This window comes from Struthio camelus, chromosome 1 (assembly GCF_040807025.1).
Source record: "Struthio camelus isolate bStrCam1 chromosome 1, bStrCam1.hap1, whole genome shotgun sequence".
NCBI classification, from domain to species: domain Eukaryota; kingdom Metazoa; phylum Chordata; class Aves; order Struthioniformes; family Struthionidae; genus Struthio; species Struthio camelus.
The window spans coordinates 223,349,005-223,369,995 of record NC_090942.1 but is presented as its reverse complement, the minus strand read 5'-3'; the positions used below and the strand labels follow the sequence as shown (position 1 = coordinate 223,369,995).

General features: G+C 47.4%; 1 protein-coding gene across 5 annotated transcripts in view; it reads left to right on the top strand.

The window, feature by feature from the left end:
* POLD3 (DNA polymerase delta 3, accessory subunit) overlaps positions 1-12,450 on the top strand; it is a 29,402-nt gene extending 16,952 nt beyond the window's left edge. For all 5 annotated transcript variants that reach the window (XM_068930830.1, XM_068930833.1, XM_068930831.1 and 2 more), the window contains 4 exons: positions 39-151; positions 5,495-5,589; positions 6,456-6,537; positions 10,235-12,450. In XM_068930830.1, the coding sequence (XP_068786931.1) occupies positions 39-151; positions 5,495-5,589; positions 6,456-6,537; positions 10,235-10,440 (496 nt within the window). In that variant the 3' untranslated portion in view covers positions 10,441-12,450. The remainder of the gene's footprint in view (positions 1-38; positions 152-5,494; positions 5,590-6,455; positions 6,538-10,234) is intronic.
* Positions 12,451-20,991: the final 8,541 nt, after the last annotated feature.

Here is a 20,991-nt window from a genome sequence, read left to right as displayed (position 1 = left end):
GTTCATTCTTTCTTTTCCCTCTCTCTCTTTTGTGGCAGTAAAATGAAGAGGGTGGACAAGTCGGATAACGAGGAGGAAAGAGAGCTTGGAAATCTGAAGAAAAAGAGGAAGCGAATCAAACAACTTCAGTCTGACAGTAGTGATGACGAAGGTAAAAGATATGAAAACAACCAGGCATGTAGGTCAGGGGCCTGATTTCAACAATATTATTATCCAAGGCTGTTGGTCAACGATTGAGGGAATAGTTTAGAGGACTAAAGACCATGCAAATATGGCTGTAGTTTGAGCTTTCTCTTTCTTTTGTGCTGCAGGCACTTGAGCATACAATTGAGATGCTTCAGTCATTTAGTCTTTGCTTTAGCTTAGCTCAGATCTGGCTGTCTCCTCACCAGTTGTGCTGCCAATCACACTGACTTGTGTGAAGTAGATTCTCCTATCTCTTGTGAAAGACGTAGTGCCTTCCAGAATTATATAACTAGTCATAACCAGCTCATTTGGTGAGTTGTAAACACTTGCAAAATGACCCCCGCCCCTCAAGGGTCATTTTTAGTATCTTTATTCAGTCTGTTTATAGAAATGGTTTGGAAGACAGCATTGAAAGCAAAATTCCAAAAAATAGTTAATAGAGAAACTGGAGGCAAAACAGTTGAGCCATATCCGATGCGACTCTGCGTCTCCGCAGTGCTTGTTGGCTTTGATAGGAGTAGGGTGCCCAGAACGTTGCAAGATTTGGGCTTATAATGAGGAACAGCAGAGCCAGATTCCAAAGAATTTGGATAATTGAGGTGACAAATGCCGTTCAATGTAGATAACTGGAAAATAAGTTGGGAACCGAGCAAGGGAATATGTGCTAAATGGAACAGTCATCCAGCAAGCTGATCAGGAAAAGAATTCGGAGATCATTATGGACAAATAATTGAAACCATCAGTTTAGTGTACAGCTCCAGTAAAAAAAGGTAAAACAGCTAATAGGTTATGTTAGCAAAGGGATGGACTGAAGGAGGACTGAAGCTCTTTGCTTATTTAGTATGGTTAGAACATGAGAAACAATCATGAAATGAAGAGATTCTGTAATACAAGTGGGAGATGGGGATACGGCTGAATGTCTTAGGCCTAAGGTGGCAAGGAGACGGCTGTTTTCATGGTTTCTTTTTTGCCCAGCATAATTTCAAGTGATCTCTGTCATCAGGCATCCATCACATCTGCTCAAACTGTTCCACAGGATGATAAATCTCTCAGGAAGCTGTTCTTCACGATCAGTCTTAATTTCATCACATTCCTGTGTGCAGCTCCTTGTTTAGCCATAAAAAATATATATGCCTACACTCTTTGGTATTTATTTCTTTAAATATTTGTAAGCTATTATCTGGTCTTTCCATTTACTCACCACTCAGCCAACTGACAAGCTGCGTTGTTTAGCTCTTAAGAGGGAAGATTGAAATCAGCCCATTTAGCCACTTGAAGCATTACTCCTTGCTGGGTTGGAATCTCTCAGCTTGTCAGTTCTCTGCTAGCAAGAGCAGGCAGAAATGAATCCTTTGTTTCAGGCTTAGGGTAGGACCATATGGAGAGACTGTTATTTGAAGCACAAAAGTCTGTTGGTCCTGTCCCGCTCTCATTGCGATGAGTTGGGTACCCCTAGCCTCCAGTGTTCATGACAGGATTTTAAGCACGTAGCATGTTGGTAGGCAACCTCGTAATCTGCTTTCCTTATCTGTTTCTGTTAGAACTATTTTAATGCAAGAGCAGTGCTGGAAGATTGTCATAAGTTGAGGACCACTTCTGTAGAACACTACAAACTCCTGCAGATTGCTGCATGCACGCTTAAGTTTTTCCGTGTCAGGGCTCTCTGGTCTCTCTTGTTTTTTTCCTCTCACTTGGAGAATTCTCTTGTCACTGCTGTTGCTCTTCCTGCATCAGTCCTCTTTGGTCTTTCCATCTACTCTGGAGAGTTAGTTTTGTACTACATCAAGAACTGGCTTTCTATTATGTATTAGAATTGTAAATTTATGCAAATTATAGTGATGTGTACAGATGTGTATATTATGCAAATTCTTTGTATTATTCCCTTCTGAAAAAGGGAAAGCTTACAACTGAGAGAGCTGCTCTCTTCTTCCTTAAGTTAATGGCTATCTAAACCACCCTGATTAGCTCTGCACTGAGGGGCTTGCTTCTGCTGTTTTGCCCTTCTAAATCCAACTGGGTAAAAGAAAAGAGGTTCAAACTCTTTGAGATACTCAGATTGAATCCAAACTGATAATATATGTAATATTACATTCTGTATTCCAGTATGAGAATATCAGTTGGATGAAACAGATACTTAAAGGAAAAATTGTGCAGCAGCTGGACTTTGAGAACATTTGCCCTTGAAAAAGTGGAAAACAGGTTTCTGCAGCGAGCAGGGGCAGTTTTTAATCAACAGCACTCAGTGAGCAAAACGGAGCCCGGAGTGACATTGTTCCACGCTACATCCCTATGGGAATTAGAGAGGAAGGAGCCATATGCTGTACAGCGTTTGGAGATCGCTGCTGAAGAGGGCATGGCTCGTCTACCGCCTGCGTAGCTCACTCACAGATGATAGAAGGTTACGTTTTTAAATACGTAAGACGCAATATGGGAAGCAAAATGATTAGTGCAGGTATCGTAGGCTAATGGTCTAGCTGCCGCTTATGTTAATACACCAAGCTAACCTGGCTGACCTCTGCTTGAAGCAAATTAGGAGGTGCTCGCAGAGGCTGCTCCACTGCGGCTCAGAAAGACAGTGGCCTCGGTAGGGGCAATAACCTTTCCAGTGGGTACAGCTGGAGTCACAAGGGGGATGCTTGTCCACAGCCATTACTGTGACTGAGCAGCATTCAGACAGGGCTCCACCTGTGTAACTGTGCTAGTAAAATCACCGCCCTTTCTTAGACGGGCTTACAGTGACAGTTTTGTGGATTTCAAACTGGGTCCATATGACTGATGCAAAGCACTGCGTGGACACTCCTGTCGGTGCAAGTCTTTTGTGTTTCTCTCTCTCTCAATCTGCTCCTAATCTACTGAAATTAGCCCAAAATAAGCTATTCTGACATAAGTGTCAGCACATTGTATCATGTGGAAAATACAGAAGGCATAAGACACAGTCATCTCCCTTAAAATGTTTTTTCATTAAAAATTTATGTTGGTATGAGGGTGCCTTAGTCAGTGCAGGTTGTTTTGCTTCCATTGCCAGAACAAACTACATGAGTGTGTCCACAGAGAACAGGAGGTTTTGGCAGCTTCATCTATACCAACACAGGCAACATTTCATAGTGTTGACAAGTATTTTACAGCCACTCCAGTGATTTCAGTGGCACTGTAACCTACAAACTCTATCACTTTGCACCAGAGCTTTTCACAGTTTATCCAGGCAGGGTCAGAGCAAACTGAACAAAGCCAGAGTTTACATCCTTGGTACATCCAGTTGCCCAACTTGTATCCATTTCATGCAGCTGTTACTGTTGGGTAAATTATGGGCAGCAGCTAGAGGTTGATTCAGGAGTTATCACATGTCAGAGGACTGTGCTGGCTAGAAGAGGATAAAGTAGTAGAAAAGGAGCTTGATGGTAGTCAGAAACACTGACGTGGGGAGAAGGTGATTTCTGTTTGCCGAAAGCTGGGGAAACTGGTTTGAAGGGGGCCGAAGAAAAGCTTGGGTTTCCCCCAAATGAGAATAGTAGAGGTGATATTCTGAAAAATATCTTCAGCAACCTCTGCTTGAGCATGGCAGGAGTGGCCGATTTCCCCCAGGGCAGTTTTCAGTCCTTCTAGCGTAGACTCTCTTAAGAATCTTTTATGATTGATCTGACCACTAAGTCTATTCTTTTGGGTAGCCTGTGAAGTTTGTTTGGTGCTGTGCAGTATATGGGCACCTGAGCCTCCAGTTGCTGTGAGACTGTGAAAAATATTAACAATTCTGAGCTCCCTGCAGCTCCTCAGCTGTGATCGCGGCCTGCCTCAGCAGCTAGCACCTTAGAGTAGACCAGTTGTTTGGTTTTGTCTTTGCACTGCTGCCAGACCCAGCTATTTGGAGCAAGGTGAAATACCGAGTCATGTTATCCCACTCTGTTTGCATTTCTGTGCCTCGCTTACTGAAGTAGTTAGGAGGCTGAGTCCTTGTTTGAAGAATGTAATTTATTATTCAGCATTGGCAGCCAACCACTGTTTCACTTGAGCCCTTCTTAACCTACGAAGGTCAGTTGGCCGTATGCCTGGCACAGTCATAACTCTTAACACTGACCTAATCGGTTGGGACAGCTACAGATCCAGAATTCGTGTTACAATGACAGTATAAACGCAGTGCTACAGCCAGCCGAGGCTGGGAGGAGAGGCCAAACAGGCACTCTGTCCTCCCATCCAACAGCTCCATTGTTCTTATTAAGCAATAGGTCAGATGAGGAGTTTCTTCCCCCACATTCCTAGCTCTCCCCCACATTTGAGGCCTTGCGTGGCAACATTTCTCACTTGGACTTAGAGAGGACTCTCTTTAAAGCCTTTTAAGTTAGTCGTGGTGCCTGCTGCGTGATGCAAGGTACTGCTCTTCCCTTTGCCCCGTGCTGAATATACATTGCCCTCACAGCTCAGTTCCTCTGCCAGCCCCACAACAGACTGACCCTGATTTTCTTGTCTATGTCTATATGCCCTTTCTATGTCTATAAGCCCTGCTAGTTTCACTGAGGTCCTGTTTGACAGAGCTGTTAGAGGCTCCAGTGCTGTTTTTGCTATGTACAAATTCGTGAAGGTGGCCTTGACCATTTTGGTCAGTTTTGACATTGAAAGGATTCCACTCTCTTAGTCCTTGCACCCATCTGCTGCATGGAGAAAAACTTAGATCTCATGGTGACAGATGAAAGAGTAGACTTAGATTTTTTTTTTTTCTTTTTTTCAAATGAAGGGTTGGGTTGTCCATTAACAAGATCCTTAGGGTGAGTGATAGTATATTGTACTTAATTCTTGGAATAAGGACGTTTCAAGCAAATAGCACTGATTATTTCGGATTTGTAGCATCACTTGTGAAGTGATGACTCTTTTTACCAACGCCGAGAGAGGAACAAAGTGAAGTTAAGGTCATCCACTGAGTTGGGAATATGCAGTCTTAAACCCTGACTCCTTTAATTCTAAACAAATCACAGTGCCTCTTGTTTAATGAGCAAGTGAAATATATGGCTAAAACTTTCCAGTTTCTGTGCCTATTTTTAGTGCTTCATTTGGTGGAGCTGATTATGGCTTACCAAAAATACCAAATCCACTTCCCCCATCCTATCCTGTCCTTTACCCCCTTTCCTTTGGGAACTGCAATGTGTAGCAGGAGACAGACAACCTGGAACACTTTATCCTAACTTGAGTAAAACAAATCTGAGGTACAAGTTGCAGGCAATAGCCCAGAGTCAAACTAGATCACCTGAGAGAAAGTAGTGGCTGTCAGAGGTCATTGGGCCCACAGACTATCAAGAAGTTCATCTCTGCTTCTTACCAGATGTCCCACCATCTTCCACACCTGAGGAAGAGAAAGCTCCATCTCCACCTCCTCTACCTGCACTGAAGACTGAAGTGGAGCCTGTATCCACTGAGGTAAAAGCATGTTATGGTTGTTATGATATGTTATCTGATTCACTTGGGGTTTTCCGAACCACTTTTCAGGTGCTAAATCTAGGGGAGGGTCCTGCTTGCCTGTCAGGTCCAGCACATGATCCAGCTTGAAAGAATCCATTGTGCTCACTATTCCATTCATTTTCTAGAACATAACTTCAAACTCTAGCTTTTCTGCTGACATAGTGCAGTTTTCTGGGGTTTTCTTTTCCTCTTTTCCCTCCTAATGCTTCTTTGAATTGTGACTTGCATTTGAGCACTCTTCCCTCTAAATCTTGGCATCAAGAGTCAGGGCAGGGCCAGAAATGAAAGCAGAGAATCTTGATACTCAGTCCTGTAGCACAGAGAAGCTGCTGCCTGAGAGGTGAGCTGTGACTGGCAGCCCACTGCCTCTGAGCTGAGAGAATACAAGTAGCTTTATTCTAAGTGCAGCTATTTCATCGCAGCAAGGGTTCTGATGTCTTGCACACCCTGTTTTTACTCTTCTCATTCTTCAGAGGTATGTTGAGACAACCCCAACATGTCCTTCTAGCATAACTAAACAAATTTCAAAATGTCACATGCTCCAGAAGAGGCAATATGTCCCCTGTGCTGCAGACAGGAAAAGCTACTGCCTCGTTGAAGTTATTTTTTGTCTCCCTGAAATTTGTCTTGGTAGGATAGGCAGAATTGTGGCATTAGCAGAAATGAGACTAGGGTAACCTGGGAAGGGACGGAGTTAGTTACCAAATCATGCTTGACGTAACTGAAGAGACTAGATTTAGCTCCTGGTGCTGATGTTCTTATAACCTGGCTACATGCACCAGGTCTTAATTTTTGATTTCTCACAGTACTGCAATGTCCTTCAGGTTTCAGCTGGAGGGAGGAAGAGGAAACGGAAGCGTGTGCTGAAATCCAAAATGTTTGTCGATGAAGAAGAAGGCTGCATGGGTAAGACTTAGCTGTTTCCTACAGCTCATTCTAATAGAGATGTGTTGAAGATTTATTTTTACAGGCCAGGCCTGTAAAAGGTTTGGGAAGAGGTCCTCAATATCATTTTGTTGTTCTCCTTCAACCTCATGCTCCCGGACTGAGGTAATTGCACCTTTTGGTGAAGGAGTGGTAGGGAGTCATGGAGCTATTCTTGAATCCTTTCTTTCCTGATTATTCTCAGAGTTTCTTCCTGTTCTTCTCCCTTCCCTTTTAGCAGCATGAACACCTCCTTCATTTGTTCTCCTCTCCAAAGATACGAGCTTTTAAAGATGATACAGAGAGAAGTTTAGGTTTTGGGATAAATTCTGGTTGCTTGAGTCTCCAGAGCTGTACAACACAGCTTGATTATAAGTTAATAAACATTTTATGAATCTCAAATAAACTGGATCCAAGTTGCAAACATCTGGAGCTTAGACGGAGTTTCCCTTCCTGATAAGGGTGGTCCTGCTTTTGGGAGGCAAGAGGGTCTTTACACGAGCACTGAGAGCCAGAGGCTTTGAATTCCAGCCTGACTGGATGCTGATTCCTTCTGTGACCTTGAGGAAGTTGCGTATCACTGTATTTGTTTCTTCCTCTGTGTCCTGACATTGAAGTAGAGCTGCAGTAGTTCGGAAACATTTTTCTAAAAGTTTTGAAAATGAAGAGGATGGAAATGTTTTTTAGAACACCACTGTCAGCTCAACCGTGTGGGATGCTTAGCGTTCTCCAGTCTTGCTGATCTGAATAGATGTCAAGGGAGCTCAGCCAGTTCTAGCAGAAGATGCATTGCTGTGTTTGTACAGGTTTGTCCTTGTGCAAAAGCATAGATAGATAGATGCAAGCTTGCTTGGCCCAAACTTGGAGCTGCCTGGACATGAATCAGCTTGTGTCTGTTTGCACCTGTCTGTATAGTCATATTTTACGTTTCTTATTAACTTTGTACGTCTCCTTTAAGGAAACATAAAGCTAGCACTCATCAGCTGGCTATGATAGTAACCGAAATCTCAAGTCAAAGAAATGGACTTGTTCAAAGTTGTTGATTGATTTGGCTAGTTGCATTATGGGGTGTTTTGCACTCCCATCCCAGATAGAACCATTAAAACACTTGGAAGGAAAATAGAACAAAAAAGGCATTAGCTAGGGAGTAAAGTTTAACAAGGTCTGCATCCAGAGCTCACAGTAATGACTTTCCGGATTCAGTTTCCAGCAACGAATGCTTTTCTCTCTCTCTCTTCAGCCTTTTCCAAGTGCATCAGGGCTGGGAAGATTGCCTTTCTTTCTCCCTCCACCCCACCCCCTAATAGATTTAATAGTCCCTTGTGAAATCCAGACCTTTGGTTTACAGTTCATATCCACTATGATTTTAAGAAAAGGGAAATTCAAGCCCTGTTGTGCATTCGGAAGATGGTCCCTCTAGGAAGGAGAGAGAGATGGATCTGTGATACTGAAGAACTGGGTAGGAAGGAGATGCTGCTTTCTGCACTAAAAACATACCAGGCTGTTGCAAAGAACTTGCTATCTGCTTATTGTCCAGTTTCCCCCTCCCTCCCCTTTTCCTGCACAGCACAGGCCTAAGCGTTTGTAGGCCAAATAACTTACAGATCTCCTGGGCTAATGTATATTATTGTTATCCTTTGAAATACAGGGTTTTTCTCCCTGCTGTCTTTTTTTTTTTTTTTTTAAAAAAAAAAAACAAGGGCCAGTTTATAGAGATGTTAAATCCCACCGTTCAGATTAGGCTGTATTTTATATTTCACTGTGATTTTACGGATCATTTTCACAAGGGCTGCAATAGCAAGGAATTGGTGTCAAAAAGCAAAGCTAATTTAAGGTTTAGCCCTGAGGGGAAATTGAGCAATTAAAGCATCTGTGGAGTTAAGCACAAGGCATGTTACTGTGCATCAACTAGGACACAATCAGTCGAGTGCATGCTCTCAATCTATAGCAAAGGGGAATTACTGAGATTTCAGCTAATGTTTTTCTGCCTTACTCTTGCAAAAGCCTGAAACAACGCACGTGGACTTCTATATTAGAATAAGACTGTCTACATTGTAGGTAAATTGGTTACTGCACTGGCTTGTAAGTTAGAGCTTACACACACATTTGTGTTAATGTGATTTAAGGAGTCCCAGCTGTGAGCTGAGCTACTATATATCAGTAACTATCTATTTGCATGCTCTCAGCTGCCCCAAATACCAAGTTTTACAGTTCAGCTGAGAGTAAAAGAGAATTAATCTAAGCTGTGTTATCTTGTAATTGAAAGTGATTAAGTACACACTGTCGGAGTTACCAGAATTACTGACTTAGGTGACACGTAATAACTTTGTAAAGCTCAGTCACTGGCTAGTGGTCTCTTAAAGCTGCTCACGGAAAAGCCAATTGCCTCTGAAGGTAAGTTAGCTTGGATTTATAGTCCCTACTTGAGTATCCACTAACACTGAGGAGCAGGATTTTGTGCCATTTCTCTTCCTAACCTTTGATTACATAGAAAACCTTATTTGATTTGATGTATTAATACAACTTAAAACCCAATTCCCAGAAGTAGGGAAGTTAGGACATCTGTTTAAAAGAATACAGTTGCTAAAGAAAAATGATTTACTAGAAGAATACCAGAACGCTTCTAGGAAAGCTGATACAGCAACACTTACTAGTATCTAACAATGGCTTTCATCAGTGGAGCTGACTCCAGTTTCATTCCAGTAAGCATTGCCTTATATACCTTAGCTTTCCATCATTGGACACTGACAGTAATGAGCAGGCAATCCCATTCAGTAAGAGTCCTTGATTTCAGTGTTGGGCTAGTTTTATTTTTTGAGGGAATTTATATTTGCCCTGCTTGTCCATCTGTATAGAAAGAAGTTACTACCTAGGTTTTCTGCTCCTTCCCTCATCTCTGAGGGATACTGTGTTTGCTTTACTCTTTCCTGACTTTGTTATGCATAGTGGTGGTGAGTGACAGGAAATCTGGCTCTGTATTTGGATCCTCTTGCCCTGAAATTTAACCACCTAACTGATTGCTTGGGCCACTGTAGAAATCAGACCAAGTCAGAGTGATGTTTTTTGACCATGAAAGATATATTTGGTCTTTTAAGCCTAAACTAAGGATTCTGACTTAGTTCAGATTCATCACTTTCAAATAGCTGCTTGTCAGTCTTTGTGAGATGAATTGATGGCTGCAGGCCAGGCCCCAGTGAAGAATTATTTTAACTGTGAAGGTCTTCAACACAGTTGGCCCCTTGTTTATAGAAGAGGGCAACCTTTGAGCAGATTTGGAAATGGAACTGTCCTCTTTAGGGCCTTTCCCAGGGGGGAGCATTGTTGTTCAAGGCATGCATTTGGCCTGTGAATGAATGCGTACGAGGACACCAAGCCATTTTGAAGAGCTGGATGGCATTAAAGCTCCCACGTCATTAACCTCTACCACCTTAATATTTAAGAAGCGAGGGAAGAGTAGAGAAAGCCAGTCCTGAAGTCCAGTCACCTGGACTCCAGAAGTACTGGATCCAGTGCTCCTGGATCTACTGCATAACCCTGAGGAAATGGACTTAATTCCTTGTGCCTGCATGTAGTCCTTGAAGCCAGCATGCTCATTTGTAGTGTAAAGGGAAGTCTGCAGTGGAAAAGGCATTGCTCTTCAGTACATAGGCTTAATCATCTTTTTTTTTTTTTTATTCAGTGACTGAGAAGGTTTATGAGAGTGAATCCTGTACAGATAGCGAGGATGACTTTGCAAAGTCCAAGCCACCAGCTGTACACAGACAGCCTGCACCCCCTGTGAAGAAAGAACCAAAGGAGGAAAGGAAGAACGTAAAGAAGGGGGCAGCCACTGCCAACAAAGCCAATAAACAGGTCTCCATTATGGGTTTCTTTCAGAAGAAATGAACTATGTCTTTCTCCTGGTCCCCTTGGCAGCTTGGAGAAGTTACTCTTTGTGTAGCTTTCTGAAGGCTGCTGCACTGGAGAACAATATGCAATCTTCTGTTACGTAAGATATTTTGCTTACTGTGTAAGTAAGCCCTCTGGACTAGATTTTGTATTAGAGAAGTTTTATCTGTTAATGCAATAACTTGTCTTCTATACTAAGCTGTACGGAAACCTCCATCTAGAAGCAAAACCTAGAGAAGCTTGTGGAAGACTGTTAATCTAGTCACATTAAATTTTATTTTTTTAATATGGCCTTTTACCTGTTGAGTGTTAAGGCCCACGTTCCATGAGTGAGAATGGACTAAATTAGGACTTGAGTTGTGGCATCTTTTTTGTTGTTTGTTTTGTTTGTTTTTTCCTCCCTTTACACCCCCCAGCTCTCCAGACTGATCTAAATGTTCACACTGGTTAGAGGCTGTAATTGAACAGGTCTTCAGGCACGCACACAAGTATTGAACATCTGCTTCAGCTTTAACTGAATGAAATGAACTTGATTTTCCCCATAAGACTGGTAAATAGTTTTTGCTGTGCCTTTCATAATCTTTTTTTGGACAGAGCAGTGCGTATAAAATTTTCTTACTCTTTTCTTCCTTGAATACATCCTCTGTAAAATACTCAGATGCCTAATTATAGTCTGGGACACTGTTGGTGCTCTGTCCTTGCAAAAACATCATTAAGGCTTCCCACACAATTGGCTCCAGTGTAATTGGGGGAAGGCCTTCACTGTTATTGAGAAAGCAATTGTATCTTTAACCTTGAAAATTAATGAGTCAAAGGGAAGGGTGCTTAGAGGACTTTTCTGATAACGCCAGGCACATACCTGCTGTCATTGGCTGTGAAGAATTGCAGAGCTGCTTTTTGTTGGTGGTGGTTTTGGCTTGCATAAAGTTTTTTGCAGGCATAAACCAGACAACAAAAGAGTTGTTTTCTAGGATATCTAGTCATCTGCTTGTTGAAGGAAGTGTGTCACAGCGAATGAGGAGAGTGAATTATTCAAGATGAATAAAGCACTGCGGTCCAGTAAATCAGAAGTGACTTGTCATCTTGGATGCCTTCTGTTTCTTGGTGCTAAATTTTATATATACAGGGCCTGGTTTTCCAGAGGATGGATGCTCAGCGTTTCTGAGGGTTTGGCTTGTTAAAGTCTCTCAAATGGGCAACTAATGTCATCAGTGGTTGCTTCTGAGTGTTGTTAGGCCAACATATATAAGTCGTTATCGATATAGAAAGCGTTTGTGATTGGTGCAAAGGTAGATAAAGCCTGAAGAGTCTGAAGCAAGGAAGAAATGTCTTCAGGGGCCCACCTGAAAGTATTCTGGCATGTGGGCAATAACAGAGCCATCAAACTGATTATATCTATGCAGTCATTTTGACCAGGAGATCAAGTTGGTGACTGACAAATTTGAACACACCCCTAATAGTGATCAACAGTGGTTTCAATCAAATTTTCAGTCGCATCGTCCTTGCGTTCAGAGCAGATGTGAGATTACCTGCTTAAAGCGTTGGTGTCTCTGCCTTTCTACCCGTGCTAGTGTCCTAGCCGGCTGGATACAGCAGCTGGCTGCATGGGTCAGGACAATTAATGGTGTAGTGTTTAAGGGTGGCTTTGATGTTCCCAGGGATGCGTTCATGATATGGGGAGCAGGGACCCACTGGGAAAGAGTGAAAAACCTTGGTTTAACTTCTGTAAAGAGCATTGTATCTGTCCCAGAAAAAGAGCACAGTGGTATTTCTGTTTATCTCGGTAGAGTTGGGAATATAATTTGAAAAGTAATGTTATATAACAAAACTCATTAAATAGAGATTTTTCTTTTGTCTTTGCTATTCATGGAAAGATGCGCTACACCCTGGTTTCTAAAAGTTGCTGTTGTATTTGATTACATGGAAGAATATCATTGTACTGAAGTGAGTAAAGAGTTCTTCTACCAACAACATAGACAGAAACATTAAACTGATCATTTTAGGGAATCTGAAGTGTGGCTGGACAATGCTTCAAAGTATCATGGTTTGTACTGAATGCAATGCAATGAAGGATATCGAACAGGCTGGTTTCTTCCCAAGTGTCTCCTCATGTGACGGTCTTATTTCTGTGATGATTTTGAAAGGACATAGAGCTCCAGTGCTCTTGCACCTCACCTGATCTCTACTTCGCTCCACCTCCCTGTATAACCAAATCAACGTCATATGTAACTTCCTCAGGAAAATGACTTAATGTCTGAAACAGGACATAGGTAAACTTAAGACTTCCAAAATCATGATCTAATACTCCCCCTCCTGCACTTCATGGTCTGCCAACCCCCGAGGGGCCTCAGATCCCTGGATGCCCCTTTGGCAGCTCACAAGATGCCTGCAGACTGCAGTGTCCTCAAACACTGCGTGAGATCCAGCAGCAAGGAAGAGGACAGGGTCCCCGAGCCACTGAATAAATGGAGAAGATACCCTCTTCCTGTGATTGCTATGTGTGTACAGATCTCCAGATGTGGGAGAGACAGCCCTTGGCTGTGCGGAATTGGGACACCTTCCCCCTGGCACCAGGAGGGGCTGGGATGTGCTGGTGGCAGGAGGGGAGATTCCCAAGGGGGGGTGGCAGCTTCTGCTCCCTGCTCTGGGCCAGGCGAGGAAGGGACCAGTTCATTTGCTTTAGGGAAATGCAACCAGCTTGATTTTAGACATAATTTTGTTTAGGAATCTCTGCCCTGGTGATTAGAGCAGTGATTTAGCATGGGGGTGGGTCACAAATTTGGCTACTTGCTTTCAAAGTTTTAAGGGGTATTTCTTGTTAGTTTTTATCTAATGATGAATTTTACACTGCAGAGGCTTGGGAACAGAGCCCAGTCCCTTGGCTTCGTGTCTCATGAGTGCTCGTGTTTGTGCTGCTTCCCGTCCTGTTTCAGGCCCGACCAGGTCTCTCCACTGACTCCTGGAGTGTGGTGGGCCGAGGTCCTTGCTGCAGGCTGAATAGTGCTGTTTTGGCACCCGGTGGCTGAGGGGGGACAAAATACCCTGGGAGTTTCCAGGCAGCGGTGACAGCTCCATACAGCTCAGAGCCAGGTGCTGGCTCTCAAAGCAAGGAGCAGATCTCCTGCGTTGCCATCAGCTCAAGTCCACGCTTTCTGGAGGTGCCTGTCAGGTCTCTGGATGCTGCTCTGGCTCCAAAGCCTCACCTTGGAGATACAGAGATCTTTTAGCAGTTCCTCTTCTCTCCTCTTCTGCATCTCCCTTCCAGCTGCCTTCGTGCCCTGGTGAGGGCAAGGCCTGAACAGGGGTGAGATGATGGAGAGATGTTTGTGATCCACGTTAACATCCTCCGATAAATAGCACGTTTTACAGTGTTTCTTTGCTGAAGGTCTCTCCAAGCACTTTCCAGACCTCATTTTGGAAGTGGGGAGAGAAGCTGAAAGAAGCAACATCCCCTAACTCAGGTGTAAAACCGTCCGTACAGCAGGCTGCTGCTGCTGGCTGAGGTGCTTCTGAACCATGTGTCCAGCATGGGAACTTGGCGCTTGTCGCACAAAGGGGCTAGAAAACCCACTTCTAAGGATGAAAAAATCTCTATCCTTTCTTACGCAAGAGATCTGGAAAGCTAATTTGTAAGCGGGCTTCTCGCAGCTTCCCGCAAGCGAAGCGAGGCAGAGCCTGCTCGGAAAAAAACGTCGGTCTTTTCACCCCCTGTGACTGCGCAGCTTGTAGCTGGTTAAAGAAACCCGGTGTCGAGTTTAAGAGCGATTGGAAAAACAGAGCGGCTGGGGAGGAGGGGGGCTGAGGAAGCACTGTTATCAGCTAACCTATTCAAATAAACGTCTGGGCTGAAAGCGAACAGAAAGCTTGGCTTTCGCGCCCGTCGCTTCTGAGCGCTCGCTGTCCGTGTTGAGCGAGATGTGCGCTCAGCCCGGCGGCGCATGTGGGATTGTTTTGCTCTATCTCCGCTCCCGGCCCGCGATGCCAGCGCGCCGTTAAGATGTTGAGCAGGAGAGCGCCGAGCAGCAGGGCCTTATATGGAAGCAAAACTGAGAGCCGACGGAGGGGAGAGCGGGCGCTTGCCAGTAACGCGCTGTGCGTCAGCACCTCGCCTGGGTAGGGCCCCTCTCCCCCGGCCGCGCTTGGAAGGGCCGAGACGGCGCAACGCCGTGGCGATGGGCTGGAGCTCCTCGCAGAGCTACCGTGCTGGCCGCCGCGGCGCCGGCTCGCCCGCTCATCCCGGCGATGGACGTGGGACAGCAGCGCCCGCGCTCCCTCCCGAGGGAAGTCGCCCTTCCTCGAGAGCCCGACCTCCGTGGGGTGGGGAAGCAGCGAAGCCGGCTCTGCCAGCCGGGCGCCGATGGCGCGGCCTCGCTGAATCGCATCGCCTGCCGCCGGCGTCTGCTGGGGATGTCGCCCCCGCCGCCTTAGACGTGGAGGGATGCTCGGGCCGGTGCCTGCGCCGTCCGTCCCACCGCCTTCTTTCCCAGCTGGTGTCCTCGTGATGCTTTCGCTAGGGCATCTCCAGCTGGAACTGGGTCCCCCCATCCAAATCAGGGGGGCCCTGCTTCGTTCTCTGCCCCATCGCGCCCATAAACCCCCTCCCTCCATCCGGGGGAAGGCTAAATACCGCTCGTGACGGTGAAAGCTCTAGGAGAGGCCTGTGCTGCTTGTTCTCCTCTCTATACCAGCCAAGGTCAACTGTTTCCATCCTGCAGGAACCGGTGGCCTTTAAGCGTGACGTCCACAAGGAGCGGACGCCGATCCCCCCGCTCTGCTCCCCTCCTATCTCTTGGGAGCCAACCTCCTTTTCATAACTGCCCCCGATCCTGCCCAGTCGCATCCAGCGATTCTGGCTGTCCCCCACCTGCGCGGATCATCTGATGCCATTCTGATGAAATACCGTTATTTTCCTACCAGGCACGTTTTAAGCAAGATCTTTTCAAAAGTGTTAACATGGCAGTAGTTAAAAACAGCCTTGCACAGTAGGATGCTGGTGGCTTTCTCTCTCTCCCCATTTTTTTAAGACAGGGAGAGCTGAAGGGAAAAAATGGTTTCTGCAGGTGGCAGACGGTGGACGGGAGCCACCCGTCCATCTTTGCTGTTCTCCTTCAGTCCAAACCCAATTCCCAGCTCGCCTTCGTGCTTGCTGACTGAACGGTTTCAGCCTCCCTCCGTTGAACACGATGCCTTAAAGACCTAAAGTGTCCTTCCCGGGACTGAGAACCACACGTCGGTGATCCAACATCCTCCCTGCTGGGTTGTGCCAAACCCGCCTCTGGCCTCGATCTGCGTGACGTTGAGTTCGTCTTGGGAGGGATTGCTGCGGGCTTTGTCCAATCCGTGTTGCAGGGATTGCGGACACGGGAGACCGGGTTAGCAGGAGCCCTGGCTGACCTAGGATGGTTGTTCCTGCAGTCTGTGGCCTGCGCTCTCCATCCCACTAATGCACCTGCAAAAAACCAGTCCGGTCTCCCTGTTGTGTTAGAAGAGGAGCAGCGTGCTCAGCAAGAGCAAAGCAAAGGGCGTTATGATAGCAAGGGAAATTTGGCTCTAAATGCACTCACCAACTGCCGATAATCCCTCACAAAGCACAAACCATGAACTCTGGCCAAGGGCAGGACCTTGGCATCGCTGGAGGCACCTCAGCAATAATGTCCACAAGCCTCACCTGAAAGAAAACATTAAAATGTGATTGTAGGGGTAGGGTGGTAGCGTCTTCTCTGAGATCCTGCAAGCAGCTGTGTTGCCCTGTCTCTAAAAGGAGAGAGCAGAGCACAAGAAGGGAAATGGATGGCCAAAACCTCCTGGATCATAGGAAGGCAGAAGGGATGCTATAAAAGCTCTGGAATTAAAGAAGAAAAGGAGACCAGGAGCTGCCTCCCTCCAACACTGGTCCTGCAGGATGGCAGTCTGGGTTAGGAGGTGGCAAACCAAGAAGCACCGGTGGTCTCCCATGCTCTGCTGTCAGAGCAGATGGGCCCTTCCAGTGACTGTCATCTGAGGCAGAAGATTAAGATCAAAAGAGGATTTGGCCATTTCTAAGGGATATTTTGCCATGCCAGAACTTAAGGTGTTGATTGTGTCAAGCAGTGAAAGGGAAACTTGCTTGCCTGGTCCATGAGGTTGGGGTTAGCTACAGTCCCCACACCCTTCCCTGGACCGCAAGCAAATACCCTTGGCCGAGCAGCCAAAGCCATGGACGGCACCAGCCCTTCGCCCAGAGTGGCGATGCAGATGTGGGGCAGGAGGGAACCAGGCTACTTCTCCCTGCAGTCCCACAAAGTCTTTGTAAGGCTTTCTTCTGGGAAGTCCCACCAGAAGGGCTGTTGGGGTGGCTGGGGCTGAAGTCCAAGTGTGTTTTGGAGACCCTTCCCATAGGAGACTTCCTAAAGGCATTCACCACCCGCCTCCTGTCTTCTTCAAGTATTTTAATGAAGGTTGGACAATTCTGCCCTTGATTGTGTCACCCAGCTGCAACGCGCTGTAGATACCGCATGTCAGTAACACTCTTCCTTCATGGTGGCCGGATGCCGTTATTTGACATTTCCAGCTCCTCCCAGGAGTTATGCATGCATTGCATGCTCTCATTCCCTCAGTGGGATTCACCAAGGTGGTTTGTCCCAGCTCCGAGTGTCCCAGATCCAAGGCCTGGGTGATCCCAGTGCCACAGGCAGGCAGAGGGGACACATTTGCCCCACGTTTTGGCTCTCGAGCTGGCTGAAAGAAACCAAACACAGTGAGCTGCTACTGTCGCAGCATCTTCTGCGGGAGTGGGCTTGCAAGCGCAAGATGAAGTGCCCTCTGTTAACATGCCCATTAGGCTTTGCTTTCCTCATTTTACATATTGGCTTCCTCTCTCCGACTTTGCTGACATATGAGGGTATCGGCGCTCATTGGCTGTGCAAATCGCTCTCATGGGTTTTGCTCAAACTTACATCAGCACTTTCACGTCACGTGAGCACAGCTCTAGGATTTATTACGGCTTCTCCCTGGCAGCCAGCCCAGCCAGGGGAGAGGTGAAGGGAAAAAGCAATTTAATGTCACCCCCTGCCCCCAGCGAGGAGCAAAGCGCGAAGCTGAGATGCTCTGAAGCGGCAGAAAAGTGATGAAGATGTTCAAGATCTTTGGGAAATCTTTGGGTGCAGCCGTCACTCACCCCACGGCCGCGTGCCCTAGCAGGGAAATCTTCGTCCCACGTTGCAAAGGAGCGCATTACAATAATTGTCATTGCTGGCAGCCAGTACAATATCAATCCAGGTTGCATGGAAATCAATGGAGGCAAGATTAGTGAGATGAGGATGAGGATTAGCGATGAGAATGAGGACTAGCAAGTGCAGAGGGGCACTCTCCCACCAGCTGAGCTTACCTTTCAAGGCAATCACAAGTCCAAGTGGTTGCACTGACAGCACGAGCAGTCTCCTACGATTTTGGGAATCGTTTGCCATGTAAAACTCTTTATAGCCTCCATAGAGGACATCTGGAGGATGGGGAGCACATTAGTGGGATTGGACATGGGGACTGCAGGGATTGCTCTCATGGGGCTGCTGGGATGCAGCACCATCCCAGCAGGAGCAGCAGGAGAGGGGGAGGTCCCTGAATAGGAGCTGCTGTAGCTGGGGGGTCCTGGCATGAGCTCACACCTGGGGCCTCCTCCAACCCTCGGCTCCTCCATGGCTTCTCAGTCGCTGCCCATGGCCTAACCAAGGACTGTCAGCTCAGGACGCCTCCCAGCCCAGTGCAGGTGGCTGTTTGCTGGTGCATCTCGCACTCTTGCCTCTCATCCACACCAGAAACCCCCGATACCAGCAACACCTGCCCCATCCCAGTGGTCTGCAAGTAAGAATGGGCCCTGAGTCAAAAACTGGGCAGCGCAGGGTCACCCACAAGTCAGGGCGCCCTGCTCAGCACCCAGACAGGGGAGACGGGCCAGAAATAGAGTCGTTGTTTAGACAGACAATGTTATTGCAGCGGCCTCACAGCCAGCAAGCTCCCTCTTGCCAAGCAGAAAGGCCCTTTGCTCCCTGCTGGCAGGATGAAGGTGGGATCGAGATGCAGTGGTGGGACATGGGGCCAGGTCTGGTCTCACGGAGATTGGCAGCGCTGGCTGAGTTGCGGGTGCACCCCCCGGTGCTGCATCCCCTGCCAGTCCTGGGATCTCCTTCCCCTGGGCACCAGGGGCATCCAAGCTGATTCCCTCTCAGCTCAAAACGTCTCCTCCGGCCTGAGCCAGGAACTGAAAGGACCACACCAAGCTTGGCCCAGCAAGGTCTGAGTCACACCAGCACAACTGATGAACACTTTTTGCAAAGGAGTTTGGGCTCCCACAACGCTGGGAGCTACACGTTAGTGCCGAAGCCCATTGCAAGGCTGGGTCCAGCCAATGCTACCCAGAGCATCCCAAGAACTCCCCATTTAGAAAACAGCAGCAAAACCTTGGTGCTTTGCCACCACTGCAGCACCAGGCTGAAAATATTCCTACAGCCCATTTGTGCTGGCAGGGAGGGCATTAAAAGGGGAGCCCCTTTCCTGCGGGCAGGATGGAGCCAAGAAAATTGCAGCTCTGTCTCCATCCATGGAGATATTCAATGCCCAGCTGGACAAGGCCCTGAGCGACCGCTCCAGCTTGGGAGCTGGATCAAGCATCGACGCTGGCCATGATCTGAGGGCTTTGGACTAGAGACCTCCAGAAGTCCCTTCCAGCATCCTCTAAACTGTGATTTATTTCTCAGATGAGTTCAACTGGCACCTCTGCAAAATCACAGCACAACGTAAGACCTTGAGTCACGTTCTCCAAGGTAGGGCTCTTTCCTGCAGGGTGTCAGAGGGCACATCACATGCTGGATCAGCTCTGCCAGCCAACAGACAGGGAAAATAACAACCCGTTACAAGCCAACTGCTGCACTTGCAAGCTCCCAGCCCAGCTCCTGCAGACGGAGAACATGGTGCATCCATAGAGGTGAAAAACTGGAGGACAGCCAGCGCGCTGTTACGGCCTCTACCTTCCCGCTACATCCTCCCTGGATGAAGGGCACAGGATGCAATAGCAGAAATATTCTGTGAAATGGTAGATCTGTGGCAACGAAGATGCGTGGTTCCTGCAGGGCTGAGAGCCCATGTTAAAGGACAGGTGATAGAAACTACCAAAATTTAACAAACCCAGCCCATTGGTGAGTGACATCCGAGGAGGTCAGTTAATGCAATGCACAGCTCACGGCTCCCATATGTCTTCCCTCCTGCGGTCTCCAGGGCTCTCTATGACTTGCACTATCCATCCACCCTCCTCAAAATGCCGGAAGGAGAGCAGAGCTGGAAACTGCCAATGGCAGTTGAGTAGCAGCACTCCTTTGTCTGAAATCACCACTCTGCCAGGCTGCAGCACGGCGTTTTAGGTGTCTGCAACTGAAAAACACAACAAATGTTCCAGGTGTGCTCCAGGTGTCCAGGTGTGATCCAGGTCCAAGGGATGTGTATGAGGGCATGGCCACCAAAGGAGCCAGCTCAGAGCAAGCATCTCCAGGACCTTCAAACTGGTTGAGAGGACAGGGGAAGCACAGCTGCAAAACACAAGGAGCAAAAGCATTGGTGGGATTTTGGAACTGATTTCCACAGGACTTCAAGGTATTTCCACGTGGAGTTGATGTGGAAGGATGCACCATCCACCAACAGCACTGGCTGACCCAGCTACACCTGTAAAAAGAGGGATGTCTCCTGGTAGCGCTCTGGTTCCCTTCCTTCACTTTGCATCTGCGACAGCCTGGGAACTGCATATGGCAGGGTACCACTTCCCATCATGCAGGTATTGCATCCCCCCTTGCCCATGACGAGTACCACATCCCCTGTCTGTAGTTGGTATAGCATCCCCTAGCCCATGGTGGGTATTGCCTCCCCCGGCCCATGTTTGGTATCACATCCCCTGCCCGTGGTGGATATTGAGTCCCCCTGGCCCATGGTGGGTATCACATCCCCTGCCTGTGGTGGATATTGCATCCCCCTGCCCATGGTGGGCACCACATTCCCCTGCCCGTTGCCAGCTGCTGAGAGTAAATTGCTCTTTTTCAGCCTTCCTTTCAAGGCTCCTGGAGTCAGGACACAACTAACCTCCATTTAGGTGTATAAAAGGCTGTAGCAAGTTCTTGTTTTACATCACCAGGGAGAAAGGTGCCTGCAGACATGGCCTGTTGCCCTCCCGCAGATCCTGGATGCTCATCAAGCCGGGAGCTGCTGGATCGAGGAGCTGCCTGTCTCTGGCTTTCCAGAGCAGGCAAGGGATGAGCAAGACAGGGAAAAAACTGGAGGCAGCCGCTCTCCTCCACCCCATCCTCTGCATGCACAGTCCCAATGGCCCTGGTGAGCACACAGGGAAACGGAGAAAACAGTTTTATGCCACTTTGCTGCAGCAGCAGCCTGCTGCATGCATGGAGAGGCACCCTGGGTAGGGTGCCAGCCCCTGCTGCGTGGCATCCCCGAAACGCGTCCCCTCTGGCACCAGGCTGACGAGGGCCAGGGCAGCCGCAGCGCCGAGGCTGGGGTCGGGTGGTGGGTGCCCGC